Genomic DNA, 16,709 nt, shown 5'->3' with positions numbered 1-16,709 from the left:
CTGTGCTCGGCACTCTTAGATAAGTCAGTTTTGCACTTTGTGATTGACGTCATTCCAGTTTCTTGAATTATTTTGATTAAACACAATTTAAAGGTCATATTGAGTGTTTTCCTCATTGCTTTGTTTTTCTTACCTCTCCCGTCCTTCCTCACTGGGGGGCGGTTTGGGGGTTGTTTATGTGTGTGTGTGGGGGGGGGGGGCATCATGAGTGATACTCCCGGGCTCGCCTTTTGGGTGCATCAATCGGTCACTGAGAGGCACTGCTGCACCACTCTCCTCCTGGCAGCGTATCACCGCTCACTGACATTTTACCCCTTGGTCAGTCAACAAAGTTGACCTCATCAACCAGACGCACTGTTTTAACCTGGCCTGCGTGCAGTGATGTGGAGACACGGGCTTCATTGACTGGATGATGCGAGGTGTCCCGTGGAGATCGTTTTTCTCTGTGCGCAAACGTTGTTGAACATGATCATAAGATGTGATCTTCCTCTTCAAGGTCTTTCTTTTTCCTCGTGTTTCTCTTCTAAAGGACTTTTGTGTAAGTCATCTACGTGTTTTTTTTTTTTTAACCGCGACGTGAGGAGGAGGGGAGGAGCGAGGGGTGGAGTGTGGGTGTAAAGTGGGCGTGTTTTGGTATATAATACTTCTCCCTCAGAAGTTTGGTCTGTCGCCTCGGTCTCTGGGACAGCCTCTCACACACCATCTAACTTACCAACTGGGAAAACTAACTCACCTGCAAGCACCCGACCACCAAATCAGACAAATATTAATTTTCTTTCAGTTTTGTTATTTTTGTTTTGTGTGTAACCACTGCCCACTGTCATGGAGACCCTGCGATCGAGACCCGGACACAACTCATTTTGCCACACTTGCAGGACAACGGAGGAGAGCAGAAGGAAGGTTAGCAAGAATCAACAGTAAATTTGACATATGCATTTTGTGGTGACGTTTGCACGTGGACCATTAATTAAAATGAAATAACTTGAGAATATTTGAAAACATGAATGGACTGCTTATTACTTGCACAAGGTCAAGGTGCCCGTATTAAATAGGGACATTTAATGCAAAAGACAAACCGAAAGGATCAACATTTGTGCTAATTCCGTGTGCCGGCTGGTGCGGGACTTGAAGCAAAAAGCTGGTCTTATTTGCCGGCAGATAGGGGGCGGTAAGCGAGGGTCAGTTTGCTCAATAAAGGGTGAGCAAGGGGAAAACCAAATGCTGAGTCTCGCTTTTCTGATGGTTAACTATCGAACAACCGCGCTTGCAAAGTCTGGCATGTTGTGCAAGAGGTATAATGACACTTGTCTAGCAATTTTACTCCATAATAAGATCTTCTTCGGTGCCGAGTTGGGATTTCAAAGTGTGCAGAAAGTGGACTGTTCAAGAAAAAAAAAAAACGACAGACGCACCGTGTCGTCATTAATTAAATGCTTTGTCTGCAAATTCACCTTTGCCACGTGTGTATGTGTGCGGTTGCAGGTCAAGAAGATGTCTTCATCCAGCCGTTCGTTGCTCTTTGCACTGGCGCTCACCCTCTATGCGGTGGAGATGACCTCGGCTGAGACTCTGTGTGGGGGAGAGCTGGTGGACGCGCTGCAGTTTGTCTGCGAAGACAGAGGATTCTATTTCAGTACGTTTGTGCGCACGTTGGCCTTTAGTCATTTGCGTGCATGTGCTCAAAACAAACAAACAAACAAAACCCCACGGTTGTTTGCATAGGTGACTGAGACCGTTTACTCCGTCTGTGGTTCTGGGTCTGGCGCATACATGGACACACGCACATGCACAAGAGAAGGGGACAGCTGTGTCTTCAGTGTTATTAGTACGGATGAGCACCACGGGCCTTGCGCACCGCACTGTACCTCTCATTGCATATGAAAGTGAAGCCACATTCAACACAATGGGCTGCTTGTTAACTAGTAAAGTATAGGAACAGCACTCCAAGAGGCACATCTCTCACCACCAGCCCAGTATTCACGGAGCAGACCACCGTGGTCCGAAGAGTTTCTTTTTATTAATTTTTTAACCCTAGATCATTGGATCGATGTGGCATAATAATGGCAAACAGTGTTTTTTTGCGTAGAGATGGGTTGTTAATCCCCAACTGTCGCGACTCACATCCATATATTGTGTAGCCACTAAAAAAAAACTTCACTTTTAACCGACAAGCAATGTCTTATTACTTGGCTTTTTCTTTTTTTTAAATCACAGATCACTATGCAATTTGGATGCTTTCTCCTCCCTTGTTTTTTTTCCTCTCCTTTAACTTCCTGCAATCAAATCTCATCAAGTGTCTCGTGAGATTTCTCCTCCATTGTGTGGAGTGCAGGACTTCACACGAGTCCTTTCTTGATCATGCACGGCGGTCCCCTGTGGAACATTCAAAACGCTCACCCCTTTCACCTTCTTCCGTGGTGTTTTTCTTTCCCGTCATTACTCAGTTCCCCTTTTGATTTGCATTCGCCTTCCGTGTCTCAAGGCTCATACACTCTTGCACTGATCCCTCGGGCTGTTTTCTCTACCTCTCCGCCCCTCCTCATCCTTGTTATCGCTGCTGACTTGACAAAGGACAAGGTCACAGAGGAGTTTCCATTTTATGTATTTGCTCACCTAAGGGACAGGCTTCTCTGGCCCACGACATGTTTACATGCGCACAAGAAGGGACTTCCAGATAGCCCTCGTCAGATTATCTTCTGCAAACAAAAAGATTTGTTGCATTTGGTCGTAGATTTCCTTTTATCCTCTTTGCTCGGATCCCATTGTAATCCTGCAAAAACAACCTAGATTCATTTCTGATCAAAGTCTGCGGTCCCTGCAGTAGGCCTTCTTTGCCTTACGCTACCCTGTGCTTCTCCTCAGGTAGGCCCACCAGCAGGGGGAACACCAGGCGCACCCAGAACCGTGGGATAGTGGAGGAGTGTTGTTTCCGTAGCTGTGACCTCAACCTTCTGGAGCAGTACTGTGCCAAACCCGCCAAGTCAGAAAGAGACGTGTCGGCCACCTCTCTACAGGTCGTACCGGTGATGCCTCCATTAAAGCAGGTATGCGTCACGGCAACAACAACACGGCAGTCTGGGAACCAGTGAAATCCTATTCCTCCCATCATGTTGTCCTCTGTTCACCTCTGCCTCACCCCTATATCCCTGACACGCTGTACAGGCTGAAATGTGCGCGCAAACCGCTCTATCTTGTTAGATGGTCTAACGATAAGCAGTTCCATGCAAAGTGCTGACCATCATGGAAATCGACCAGACAGTCTTCAGCACATTGCGATCAAGAAAGTGCATGGTCGCGCAGTGACTGCTGGATGCAGGGAAAAAAACCCCCAAAAAAAAACCAGTGTGTTCAAAGTCAAAGATTATTCCATACATGCAACTTTGAGTTCTCTGAGTCTGGCGTGCGTTTAGATGAAATAAAAATAAAATAGAAATAAGCCCTGACCAAGCCCATACAGTCGCCTCAGTTGTTTAAGAGTTGCTTCACCAAGGCCACCAGAAGGCATAGTAATGGCTGCGTTCCCGACCTTTTACAATCCTTTTCTGCTTGGTCATGTTCACGTGTCAGTGACAAGCAGTTGAATGAACAGTGCCATCGTAAATCCATCGGAGAAAAGTAACAGGGCCTCCAATACGGAGGGGGAAAATGCCGATTGGGAATTAGTTTGGACATGTCCCTGGTTTGTCCGGGCAGGGAGAGTTGATGGGTACAGCCTGCTCTGAGGGCCAGCTGTTCTTAAGCTATTGAGCGACCCTCAAGTGAATGAAGGGGGATAAACACTCTTCAAGTGGCAGGACCAAAACAAGCCATTCACATGGATCACTGGCTACTGGCGCATAAATTCCAGCCCTCATGCTTCCGTTCCTACTTGTTTCTCATTCAGTGGTACTCAGCAAAACACCTAGCATTGTTAAATTTGCAATGTTCGTATTGTTATTCGCTATGCAGCAGATTGGTCATTCAGCCGGTCGTTTGGTGAGCATCTGCATGCCCCCTCATATGTAGATGAGACAAGCGCCCATCCTTTTCACAGTTTGTTAAAGAGGCCGAACTAAGCACTTGTTGACGGCTTTTCTCAGTCGAGGAAACCAAAACAAGTAGCGTTTGGAAGCGGGCCAAGACCGTTATGACGTGCCGCATTGAGAATTACAATTGAATAGCCTCAAAATTAAGCATAGCACTTCCACTGACTCCATCTTCTCCCTTTTTCTCCTGTGTTTTTACCGGCGCGCCACTAAAGGAAGCCCAGAGGAAGCCGCATGTGCCCATGATGTATTCCAAATACGAGCAGTGGCAAAGGAAGGCGGCCCAGCGGCTCCGGAGGGGTGTCCCCGCCATCCTGAGAGCCAAAAAGTTCCGAAGGCAGGCGGAGAAGATGAAAGCCCAGGAGGAAGCAAGCTTCCACAGGCCGCTGATCAGCCTGCCCAGCAAACTACCACCCGTCTTGCTCACCACGAACAACTACGTCAACCACAAATGAGCCCGTTGCCAGCCCTTTGCACAGACAAGAGTTTGGAAGGACAAAAAAGCCTAGGGGATTATAGCTTTGTCTCTGACGTCATTTCTGTGGCAGTCCTCTTTGACCTCCCCTGCCCTGTCCGAGCCCACCAGTACCCCCAGCCCATTCTCATCCACTACTTCTTGACCCCCTGTCCCCTTTCTAATACCCCTCGAACCATACCGCCATCCTACGGAGCACAAACATGCCTTCACATTCTTCCTGTCTGAACTTTTTTTTTTTTTTTTTCACTGACACAAAAGGCACAAACACAAATGATGAACAAAAAGTTCACAATTCGACTGAATGCCATTCAGGTGGACCTGTAAGCAAAAGAATAAATGGAAGAGAGCAAGAAGATGAAAGAGATCTGTGGTTTGCAAGTGTCAAGAGGACACCCAACGGAATGTTTTTGTTTTTTTGTGTGTCCTTGTGGAACTCAAAGAAATGACAAGCTTGCATGACAATATCCATTCCACATTTTTTTTCCTGAGACAAAAAAAAAAATCTGTTAGTTTTTTTTTTTTTTTTTTTAGTTTGCACCTCTACCTATAAAGGGACTTCCACACTGTAAGGAATTATTTTATAAAATTAGATTCCTGTTCCAGCACCTTTTGATCACAAACAAAAAGCAGAAAAGAGTCTGCAGAATTGCACATTGCCACGGATTACGTCAAAGTAAAGAAAAATATATGGCACTATTTTTTTATGAACAATGGACGCATAGCTTCAAAAATGCCATGGTGCTAGCTTTGGGAAAGGACTCAAAGAAGAGGTTGAAAAGCACGTTTGTTTTTTTTCTTTGAATATATTATAACTTTCCGTTTTAAGGAAAGTGTGACTTTAAAAAAATAGGGAGAAAGAATATGGGGGAGCTCCTGACAGTGGCAAAGTCAAGGGGGAAGTGTCACTGAGAAACTATGGGGGCGATGAGGGCATCAATGCTCAAGGGAAGTGCGAGTGGCTGCTCATCACAAGGAGGACAAGAGACCCTGGCCTTGTCCCTCCTGTCTCCCGTCCCGGAGGCAGATGGACACAGGGAACATAATATGGGACACTGCCTGGATTGGGACAGTACAATAGTCCTGGGACAGTACTTCCTGTCTGGCTTTGCGGACTGCTCCGGCAGGAGGTATCATGGCATGGACAAGTGGGATAATTGATGATTTTATTTTAGTTTCATCTTATTGTTTCTTGCTTTCTTTTCATATCAATATTTCAATGGAAAAAAAGGAACCCCACCCCAGCCGTCTGTTTCTGGTACCATGACATTCCTGTTTTTCGAAGTTAGGCAATTTCATGGTTATGTTATATGATGTTAAAAAAAAGGCACAGACATTTTGATTCAAAGGGATAAAACAGCAATAATGTCAACTAACATTTATTTTTATTGTATATCAGTAGTATTCACATGCGTTTGCCTGAAAACAAATACTTGAATATATCTATCTATACATATATAAATAAATAAATATATATATATATATATATACACATATATAAAATTAGTTTCCAGGGACGTCGTGTTATTTCCTATAGTCTGAGCTGTATCTTGCGTAATGAGCCGTCATGCTTTTTTGTTTGTTTGTTGAAATACAAATAAGGGCACTGTATAAAGGCATTATTTATTTTGTTATAAAATATATTTGAAAATTGGTCCAAATAATATGCGCAGCACTGATGCTCAACTGACGGATTTATTTTGTATGATCTCTGTTTTCCAATTGGAGCTGTAAGGCTTTTTTTCTAGATGCTTTGTACCAAAAATAATGTCTTTTATCCCCCTTTTCATTTGCCATAGTTATTTTAAATTAATATTTTAACAGTGTCATGTAGTCTGAATTTTGTAGGCATGTTATGTCACAAAATATTCACATACTCGTAATAATAATGATCTGCAAGGGTCTCCAGAAGCCTGTCAAGGTTACGAGAGAAACAAAAGTATCATCGAGTAACTTTATTAACTGAAACTGTTCAACAACAGTTATATTCAACCCACTATTTTTGAAGCCACTTTAGTATTGATGGCGGGGGAATGTCGAGTCCTTAATTAAATAATGTCTTCATAATTGTGCACGGTGTCCAGCGATCTTCTAAGGAGCATCTTGTCTATGTGCCAGAAATGCAAATGCCGTCATAAATAGTGTGTTGATCAGATCAAATGTCACTAGAGGGTCTTAATTCGCACTGTGCGCCTTTACCCTCGTTGAGATTAATGTCAGTGGTCATTGACTCTCTTGCTTTCTCTTTTCGCCTTCTGTATCCATCTTTCCATCTATCTATCTATCCATCTATCTATCTATCCATCTATCTATCTATCTATCTGGCTCTTCCACATCAATGGCCTTGATCTTATGAACCATCACCTCCCACTCATCCAAGCACTATGTGTTTAAATGAAGGGCTAATGCAGTCATAGGATTCGGGTAAAGAAATACGCACTCTGCAGGGAAGAGTGTCATAGTTACTGAGCCGGAGATAATTACGTGGCGGGGAATAAGGCGTTGTTATTTAGAACCTTTCATAATCATGTGGCAAACCACTGAAGCCTATGACATACACCTTACCACTTCCTCCGGAAATGGGTTATGCATCACCCAAATGAAGACCGAATCGATACTCGCCATACTGAGGTGAAGGCTCAAGCCAATACATTTACATTTGTTTCCACAGATATCTTCTATATCCTTCTCTGATTATATTCGATTTCCATTGTGCAAAGAGACAGACAGTGCAATTATTGTTGTTATTATTATTATGCTGGGACTGCATTCATTCACTCTTGTAATGTTCAAACAGGCTACTCTAGAGTTGTTATAATGAAATACAACCACTTCCTTTGCTAAATATGAAGAGCTATCATGCAGAGCAATGGCAACTTCTTCTTTGTCACAAGCTCACTCAGACTGTGTGTATTTTTTTGATTTAACCTCCGCACGCTAGAACGTCCGAAATGCACAATTTATGTACAATGATTTTTAATATCAATAAAAAAAAAAACATTTTATCAAACATACAACATGAAGCATAGTTATTGTATCCTTTGCATTGTCCGCCTTCTGTAACGGTGCTTGTTCAATACTGGCTTTATGAGTTCAGGCTTTATCAGGCCTTTTTGGACCTCTATTGGAAGCAATCAAAAGTTCTGTGCCGTCTAAATGATTTATTGTCTCGAGGCTTTATAAAGAATATTCTGCCGCTTTCATCATGCTACCCCTCCCCACCTTTTCTCCACCTCTGCCTGCCTCCGTATCTGCCCTTCTGTCTTCTGCACCGTGCACATCACCACTTACACGGTAGAAGGCAGAAAGGCTGGATGCAGTTTCTCTCCTGCGTACCACACTAAATGTGGCCTGTTGTCACCCCCATCCTGCAGTGGCATATTACTAATGGAGCAAGTTGCTATTCTGTGGCTATGTTTGGAGGCCAACATGTCTCAAATTATCAGCTGCATATTTGGAAAATGGCATGACCTGTTTTTGGAGACATGCATGCACATATACCCACCCACCCATGCTTTTGTCTGTTACCAGGCAGATTTACAGTAGAATGACTTCCCCAAATGGAACCGTTTCTGAGGAATGTTTTATCATGGAGTTTACTTTGGGCTGACAGTGTTGTTTAATTTTACTATCAAAGAGTTAAGGCCCGAAAATGAGAAATGCTACGTTTCCTTATTGCACAGTTGTGTTTCATGTTTATGTGATACTGTGTGGCCATAATTGATCGTGTCAACTCTGATTTGTGCTGTTTTAGACTGTCTCCTGCATGACAGAACAGTCACTGCAAATTTACTAGCTCTATGCAGGCGACTGCTTTCTCCATCACCTGCTTTGTGATGTAGCCATGTGATGGGCACTTCCTCTTCACATGGGGTGGTCAAATCAATGGTGGCCCAGGTTGGTCTGGCTCCTAAATGCAGCCAAACATGCCAAAATTAGACTTCAGTGCTTAAGTTGAGAAAGCCTTTAAAAATCCATCAATGGTGGATATCTCGTAGAATCAAAACAAGGTGAATATTATTTATTTAGTGCCAGTTGTTGTCCAGTTACTGGCAGTGGTTGTCAAGAGAAACATTTTGTGGGCTATTCTTGTCTTTATGCAGCCGCAAAGCGAGTAAATCGCTTTGTTCCTCATAATTCAACTCAATTTCATGCATGGGTATCTTTTAACTGGCATTTTGGCAAAAAGTTAATTGCCGCCAAAAGTGTCATAAGTTTTTCTAATACTATGCATGCATACGCAGTCCTCTATATTTGGCCACAGTTGATTAGAATTCTTAAAGTTAAGTTTTCTTTAGAATGGGTTAACCCTCTGGTTATCTTCCTCAAAATTGTCCAATACAATCAGTGAAATGACTTATTTTCAGATCATTTCTTTTTTTAAAAATGCATTTTTTCATGTATTTATCCTGATACAACTTCTCCCAGGATTGAGCCACTTTATTGTGTCTTTTCCAGACAATTCAAAATTTGACCTGACTCTAAATTTCCCCAGTGTGGGACAAATAAAGGATATCTTATCTTAAATGCCTTGGCCTTAATTGCATACATGAGTGTAATAACAATATAAAATACTGATAAATCATATGTGTGTACAATTAAATTAAGCAGAAGCATGCAATTTGTGAGCGTGCACTCCATAATGTTGGGTTTATTGTCAACAAATGCCTACACACATCTGCATTCAAAACGGCCATTTTACGTCCACCGTACTGTGACACCAGCAGAGCATAATTCTGATGACTGAAGAATTCCAAAACGCAGGGGCTATACAAACCATAATCTCAAATCACCACATTCATCCCATCAGAGAGGCCTCCTGAATGGCAGAGTGGAGTGTAGATGTGGGTGGCACAACTCTCCCAAGCCTGACACTGGAAACTGCCAAAGAGCACACTAGAGTTAGTTGTGGTTGGCCGGATGCACGGGATGCATGTAAGGCCCGGCCAACTATTGAGGCGCAGGGTTCGTCAAGCCCAGACCATCGCAACCCAGTGTGGCCACACAGGCCAATTAAGACTGGCCTTCCCTCTTTTCTTCTCCTCCCCTCGGTTGTCTCTCTCTCATCTTCCCCCTCTCTTTATCTCTCTGACTCTCTCTCTCTCTCGTACTCCCTCTCTCTTTCTCTCAACCTTCACAAAGCATGCTAACACATTCCTCTTATCCCACTTTGCCTCTCTAATTGCAGCAGGCTGAAAAGCGGGATGGAGAGAGGGAAATGAGATTGAGAGAAAGGGACGCAGAGAGGGAAAAAAGGGGGTCATACCACACACCCTACACAGGCAGGACAAACTGTACTGGCCCCTGGAAGAGTCCGTGTCACTGTGTGCAGTTTGCGTCAGGTGAAGCATGAATGTGAGCATGAATCACCTCTCTGTTCATTCATTACACAGATATCTGAAAGATTTGGCTAATTTTCAAGAAAACAAGTACTCCGCAAATCAAAAATATAACTCAGTCTGAACCCTCACATGGGCTGGGAGTATAAAGAGGGGATTGTGTTTCTTCGGCTCCCCACAAAACTGTCTAATTGTTGATTCTTAATCAACCCGTCGGTGTGAGGAGGCTTCCCAAATTATGTAACTGTTGGCTCTCAAATATATATTTACAAAGAAGTGGACATTTTCATTTTTTAAAATTTGGCGTGATGAGGGTCTTGGAATTTTCTCCTGATTATTCTACACCAGAGGCGTTGCTAGCCCAATTTGGGGGTGCTCAAGCACCCATCAACCCTGAAATTTGAGAGATAGTTTATTTATTTAGTTATTTAACATTTATTTATTGATTTATATGGCCTTCTAAACAAGCAAGAAAGGTGCTTAAACATAACACAAAGTACTGAATAAATGAATATTTTAACAACAAAAATAACGCCCCACATGATGCCCCACTGCAACATGTGGGGCGTCTTCAATGTGGAACATGGAAGGGATGTATAGAGGAGTGAGCAGGCACTTTAAAGCAAAGTGAAGCGAGACTGATGGCGAAACGGGACTGGAGAATTGAACCAATCCTTCTGTATGTGTTAGTCATGTGTGTTTCAACTGTTCGAAAGCGACAGTGGCTTGGTTATTTAGCTTGTAGCAAACGTCCGTGACGTCATGCATGCAGTGATCACAAATTCTATGATCCCAGCAACCTCCGCTGGTCAGAGGGGACTTCAAATTGCCCCTTTGCTGTTTCATCTAGAACAGCTTCTAACTTGTGGAACAAGGAGAAATACAATTTTGCATCACCTGTTTGCGAAGTGCCACTGTGAAATGATGATTTTGTTTGGTTATCCAGTTTTCTTCTTATATTTCCTGTACCTTGCTTTGGTACAGTTATGGTTGTTGTGAAAGCGCCAAATACTGTGTATAAAGTTGAGTTGAAAATTGCTGTTCCTCATTTTTGCTGCACTTAATTGTGGCCCACTGTTTAAATTAAATAATTAAAAACAGTTCTACACGGCAGCTATCCAATCAATCCTGTGTTCTTCCATCATGGTTTGGTTTGGGGCTGCCACAAAAAAGGACAAAATCCGACTGCAACTGACTGTTAGGACGGTGGAAAAAAAATCATTGGCACCGCCCAACCCAATCTTGAGGACTTTCACACCGCAAGAACCAAGACAAGGGCACGGAAAATCCTACTGGACCCCCCTCACCCTGCCCACCACCTTTTCCAGATACTCCCCTCAGGCAGGCGCTACCGATCCATGCGCACCAAATCCAGCAGACACTTTAACAGCTTCTTCCCTCTAGCCATTAACTCCCCAAACAGTAACCCAAATCTACCTGTATCGTGGCTCTTTGCAATTTTGCACAACCCTGTGGAACAGCATGAACACTATAATCATTGTAGCTCCAGCTCTGTACTCACTTGAACCACTGTCACTGATCTATATTCCACAGCACCAGACACGTTAAAGCGCTCAAGGACATCTGCATAATTGCACACTTGTTGTACTACAAATACTGCTACTGGTCACTTTAAAATGGTTCAATGATTTTCTGCACCAACTGCACAACTGTTATAGTATTGTATTCTACCACTGTTTGATACTTTGCACATTGTCTCACAGTTGTCATTGGGTAGTACACTTACATTACGGAATGTCCTTCCATACTTATTTGTCATGTCTGTTTATGATGATACGAGTGCAGCGTGTACGACCGGAGACAAATTCCTTGTGTGTTCTACATGCTTGGCCAATAAAGATTATTCTGATTCTGATTCTGAAATTATTCGATCCCGGCTCCGGCCTTCCAGTGTGGAGTTTGCATGTTCTCCCCGGGCCTGCGTGGGTTTTCTCCGGGTACTCTGGTTTCCTCCCACGTTCCAAAAACTTGCATGGCAGGCTGATTGAACACTCAAAATTGTCCCGCGGTGTGAATGCGAGCGCAGACGGTTGTTCATCTCTGTGTGCCCTGTGATTGTCTGGCAACCGGTTCAGGGTGTCCCCTGCCTACTGGCCGAAGACGGCTGGGATAGGCTTCAGTACCCCCCGTGACCCTTATGAGGATAAAGCGGATCGGAAAATGAATGAATGAATTAAAAATGTTTAAATTAGGGAGGTGTAAGGTGATGTATTTTTTCTAACTCCTTCTTAGGAAACATTTCAGGTGGTCACAGACAGTACTGCTGTCCTCTGTTTTGAATTGGAATGAGAAAAGCTCGCTGTTGGGTCAGGTGCATGTTTTATTATTTAGGCCAAGATGCTGTCAAACAAACTGACTGGGTCCCCATTAATATTATATAACTCTTATGAGAACATAGGGAGAGGGAGGAGCAAAGTTGAAGTAAAGTAGACCTCTGGTATTTGCAGGCGGATAGGGACTGGGTCAGAATAGCGAAAATACACGTATCATTGATGCCCTGTGGGAAAAAAAAGAAACAAATACATTCTTCAAAAACTCTGCTGAACTCTCAAACATGTATTCCATGAAAAATGGGCGTTGCCCCCACCCCAGCCCACACGTAAAAAAAAAAAAAAAAAAAAAAAAAATCCACTAACAGGTGGATCAGCGGGTACCGAATCGCAACTACATGGGGCTCCAGTATTCACAAAATCAATTTCGGAATGGATTTTACATGCTGTGCAGTGCATTTTATATACAAGTCCCCACACTAAGTCCAAGGTCCATTTTGGGTATTTTATTAAAACTTACTATCGAGGGATGGTTTACTCCAAATAAAATACTGAATTGAATCTCGAAGTGCTGGTCTATTAAAAAGAGTGTTCTTTCCCCAATTAGTGGGGTTACAGTGTGTGTTATTTTTAAATCCAATCCATTCCCCTTTTTTCAGTTAAAAATATTTATCAGATTTGATGGTTTAGTCAAAAACTTTCCCAAAAGGTCTCATGCTTCTCTTTCTTAGAAATTGTGTTAAAATATAAAACAAACTGTGAAATTGGATCCTACGCAGCTGGGCGCCCAACACCCCAAGCCTGTGATCCTATAATCACTCGTGATCTGAACAAATAAATCCCATTATATAGTAAACAATGAAACATGTTTACAGATTTGAAAATATGACCAAAACAAATGAGTTAACTTCATGTCAACAACTGCTTGTCCTTTTTATAGTCTGTGCCTGATTGCATTTGAAACAAAAATAAATAAAAATATGAGAAGGATACATAGAACCCACTCACAAACTAAACATAGAGTGTTTTGGATGCTGCATCTTAAAATATTGCAATTTTGAGGTTTCTGGTGTCACAATTGAACTGTCAGAGCTTTGGTGGATTTGACATGATGTGTACTGGGTTGTGGAGGGAGGCGGTTTAGCCATATAAAATCACCAGTAGAGGAAGTGGTTTTCTGTGTGGTCACTGGGTCACTCCATGATCATTTTCTTTCACTGGAAAACAAGGGGTCAGAGCTTAACACTACACTGAAACGTACTCTGTTTGTGGGGTCAACTCTGTTTGTACTCTGTTTCTCACAGGGTCAAACGCCCAGGATTAAGATTTCATATTGAGCAATAACAGATAAAGTGTGTTTCACAAAATCTGTCATTTCATTATAAAAACAAACAAACAAACAAAAAACGGAACAAAAGACATTATCGGATGGACGAGAGAAGTGATCTGTGGTGCACTTTTAAAGGCAGAACGCTGCACTTAATTAGACAGGGAGGTCAGCATCTTGCAACGCTTAAGGTTTCTGACTTTGTAACATTAACATTATGCAGGTGGGTCCTTACTTCACTCTCCCAGGGCATTCATCATTGTTGCACATCAGTGTCACAATGTGGAGGTCACCAGGGTACTATTTGGAGTACACACACACACACACACACACACACTATACACACGTGCACACACGAACGCACGAACGCACTTACACTTTTTCATTTCAGGATATCAACAGCAAGACAGCAAATGAAGTTGTGGCCTCCATGATGTCACCATCCAATGGCTCATTAAAAAAAATACATCTATTCAAATAATCATATGTAGGTATGTAATGTTAGTGCATGTTGTGTTGGAAGAGGAAAATAAATCAGACTGTACAATGAGCAAGGACACTCCCCTCTGTGTTTGAACAACACATAATTTCAGGTCAGCATAGGAGAGCCCATTTTAGGGGGAAAACAGCAATCTCTCTAAATTACAAGGCTCATATCACTTTAAAATAACTTTACTGGAGAGGCTATCATTATTATTCAGATTAACAACTGTCTATCTTCAAGTAAGTCACGGATATTTTGGGTACCTCGAATACAGTAGGTATTTTCGTCTTTTTAACAAGTAAAAATGTCACACGGGAGCAAAAAACACTGCCAACCTCTGTTCCGCGTATCTTGCCAGTTTAATAAGCCATACCCTGATCCCTGTGGATGTTATTATGTGCTTTTGAATGACAAGTGTTGACTTGGACCTTTGTGCAACTCAAGAGTTGGTGCCAGAGTGTGTTAAGCAGCTGTCATGCTCTCTCTCTCTCTCTCTCTCTCTCTCTCTCTCCCTTTCTCTCTCTCCCTCTCTCTCTAACGCACTCTCACACACTCACACTCTCTCTCACTCTCTCTCAGTCATACACACACACACACACATGCACACACAAAGGCATGCCCACGCACAATTAACATTTTAAGAACACAGCTACAGGGAAGGTTCCTCTCTTTGCAGCCAGATGAGCGTTCTGGTTATCTTCCCCACATAAACAAGATAAGCTCCATTTCGTTGGCCCCCACCAAAACCTTGGGGTGACAGAGTTCTTTCCCTTCTGTGCTTTTCCTCTTCCTCTCTTTGATCATTTCCCCCTTGTTTTTCAGCTTTTTTTTTTGGCAACGTCTGTGAGCAGGATTCAGTATGCGTTCTAAAAGACACCAAACATAAATATATAGTTGCGCTTAAGAATACAAATATATATTTTTAAATCACTCTGAATTAATTGTGAATTTTGGCTGCAGTCTTGTTAATAGAAAATCATCTGATCTCATACCCTACGCACTACTCGCACACACACACACACACACACACACAAGCAACCACAGAGGAGTGAAAATATTTGCTTAAGAAGGGCATTGCGTTGGTGCCATTTGGCTGCTCCAAACCATTGTCTGTTGAGACATGCCATGGAATCTGGCAACTCTTGTTTGTGTATGCCCTGCCATCTTTTAGCTGAAGACTGTCAATTTCATTCTCATGGTTCAGTAAGGTTGATGGGCATGGGTCCAGAAATACCACAACTGAAAGACAATGCCTGAATGTGTGAGCACTTTCATATATAACAGTAGTTCCGCCACTCTGGCACACACAAGTGATGGCAGATTGGCTGTGAAAGCGCTCACAGGGCATAAATGTACAAAGTATACTAATACAAATAAACAGGCATATGCAAACATAAAGACAATATACATCATGTTCACGCACTTGAAGATGTCAACAAAAACAAACTTGCACATCCAATGTGTTTGTGTTCACACAACTCCACTAATGATGGGTGGCAGTATGATGCTTGTGTGTGTTCCCAAAGAATTGGCATTACTACTTGGAGCAAATCTGCAGCCAACAGCCGACTATTAACAAAACGTTTTCTTTGTTTGCCTATTCCCATTTTTTTTCTTCAGTGGCAACCAAGCAAATAATGATCTTGCTTGTGGAGACGGCAGGCAGAAAATTACAACAGTTTGACCCTGAAACTGATTATTTGTATTGGCAATATTTTTTTCTTCTAATTGGAAAATATGTTTCAAAAACTACTAAATGTATCTAAAATGGACCAATCTGCAATTCAACTTTGCATCCAACTTCAGGGGAAAACTGATTTAATGCATTAAAATGTCACTTAAAAAGCATCCCTCCATTTTCCTCAAGCACTTATCCTCATTCAGGTCACGGGTGAGCTGGAGCCTTTCCAGCTGACTGTGCAAGACATGTTGTACACCATGGACCAGTTGCCAGGTAATCGCAGTGCCTAAAAACAGTTCATGGAAAATTAGGATCATCTTTGAGTAGTTGTAGTCTTCTTTTGTGTCACAAAACCTGTCGAGTATCATTATTATCCAAATTTGGTTTTACATTCAGATTATTAAGTGTTGACAGTATGTAGTGGGTGGCGCTCGTGAAACAAATACTAAAAACAGGTACTTGTTTTGACGTGTCCCGTTTGGATGGTTGGTCATGTAGGATGGTGGGTCTGTGTAAATGTTTGGGCAGGAACAGTTTTGCTGTGCAGCAGGTGAATTTGACATGCTACTGCTGTGGTTAGTTATATTTTAGAGAGGAAAAAGAGAACAGAAAAAACAAGAGCAAATATCCATCCATTTTCCGAACCGCTTTATCCTCACTAGGGTCGCGGGGGATGCTGGAGCCTATCCCAGCTGTCTTCGGGCAGTAGGCGGGGGACACCCTGAATTGGTTGCCAGCCAATCGCAGCAAGAGCAAATAATAACAGTATAAAACAAGATTTAAGAACTGAAAGTGACATAAGAGTTGGAGTCGATCTAAACCAGAGGTCCCCAACCGCCGGGCCGCGGACCGGTATCGGTCGGTCTGTCATTTGGCACCGGACCGCACAGAAAGAATAAATAACTTACATTACTTCCGTTTTATTCATTTCGGAATCTGAAAGATGTTTTATTTCGAAAATTTACCAGATTCTCCGTTACATCCGTTTACAGTATGTCAGTCTTGACGCAGGTCAAGGCGCGCTTCTCGGTCAGAAGAGGGGCCTACGACTTTCAAGAAAGAGAAGGCTACATTTAATAGACAGTAT

The 16,709-nt window shown here is 42.6% G+C and overlaps 1 protein-coding gene across 1 annotated transcript; it reads left to right on the top strand.

Annotated features, from left to right (window-relative positions):
- The first annotated feature begins 652 nt into the window (after nt 1-652).
- On the top strand, nt 653-9,027 carry igf2b (insulin-like growth factor 2b). Its single transcript, XM_086108722.1, has 4 exons — nt 653-900; nt 1,483-1,633; nt 2,863-3,044; nt 4,241-9,027. The coding sequence occupies exons 1-4, from the start codon at nt 823-825 to the stop codon at nt 4,478-4,480; spliced, it is 651 nt and encodes a 216-aa protein (XP_085964848.1). The 5' UTR covers nt 653-822; the 3' UTR covers nt 4,481-9,027.
- The last annotated feature ends 7,682 nt before the right edge of the window (nt 9,028-16,709 follow it).

This window comes from Hippocampus guttulatus, chromosome 4 (assembly GCF_054856545.1).
Source record: "Hippocampus guttulatus isolate MCC_2025c chromosome 4, RoL_Hgut_1.0, whole genome shotgun sequence".
NCBI classification, from domain to species: domain Eukaryota; kingdom Metazoa; phylum Chordata; class Actinopteri; order Syngnathiformes; family Syngnathidae; genus Hippocampus; species Hippocampus guttulatus.
The sequence above is the reverse complement of the archived record's forward strand: the minus strand, read 5'-3'. Positions and strand labels throughout refer to the sequence as shown.

Coding starts and splice junctions, on each gene's coding strand:
- igf2b (XM_086108722.1), top strand. CDS start 823: ATGGAGACCCTGCGATCGAGACCCGGACACAACTCATTTTGCCACACT. Junction 901..1,482: donor CGGAGGAGAGCAGAAGGAAG/GTTAGCAAGAAT, acceptor GTGCGGTTGCAG/GTCAAGAAGATGTCTTCATC. Junction 1,634..2,862: donor AGACAGAGGATTCTATTTCA/GTACGTTTGTGC, acceptor GCTTCTCCTCAG/GTAGGCCCACCAGCAGGGGG.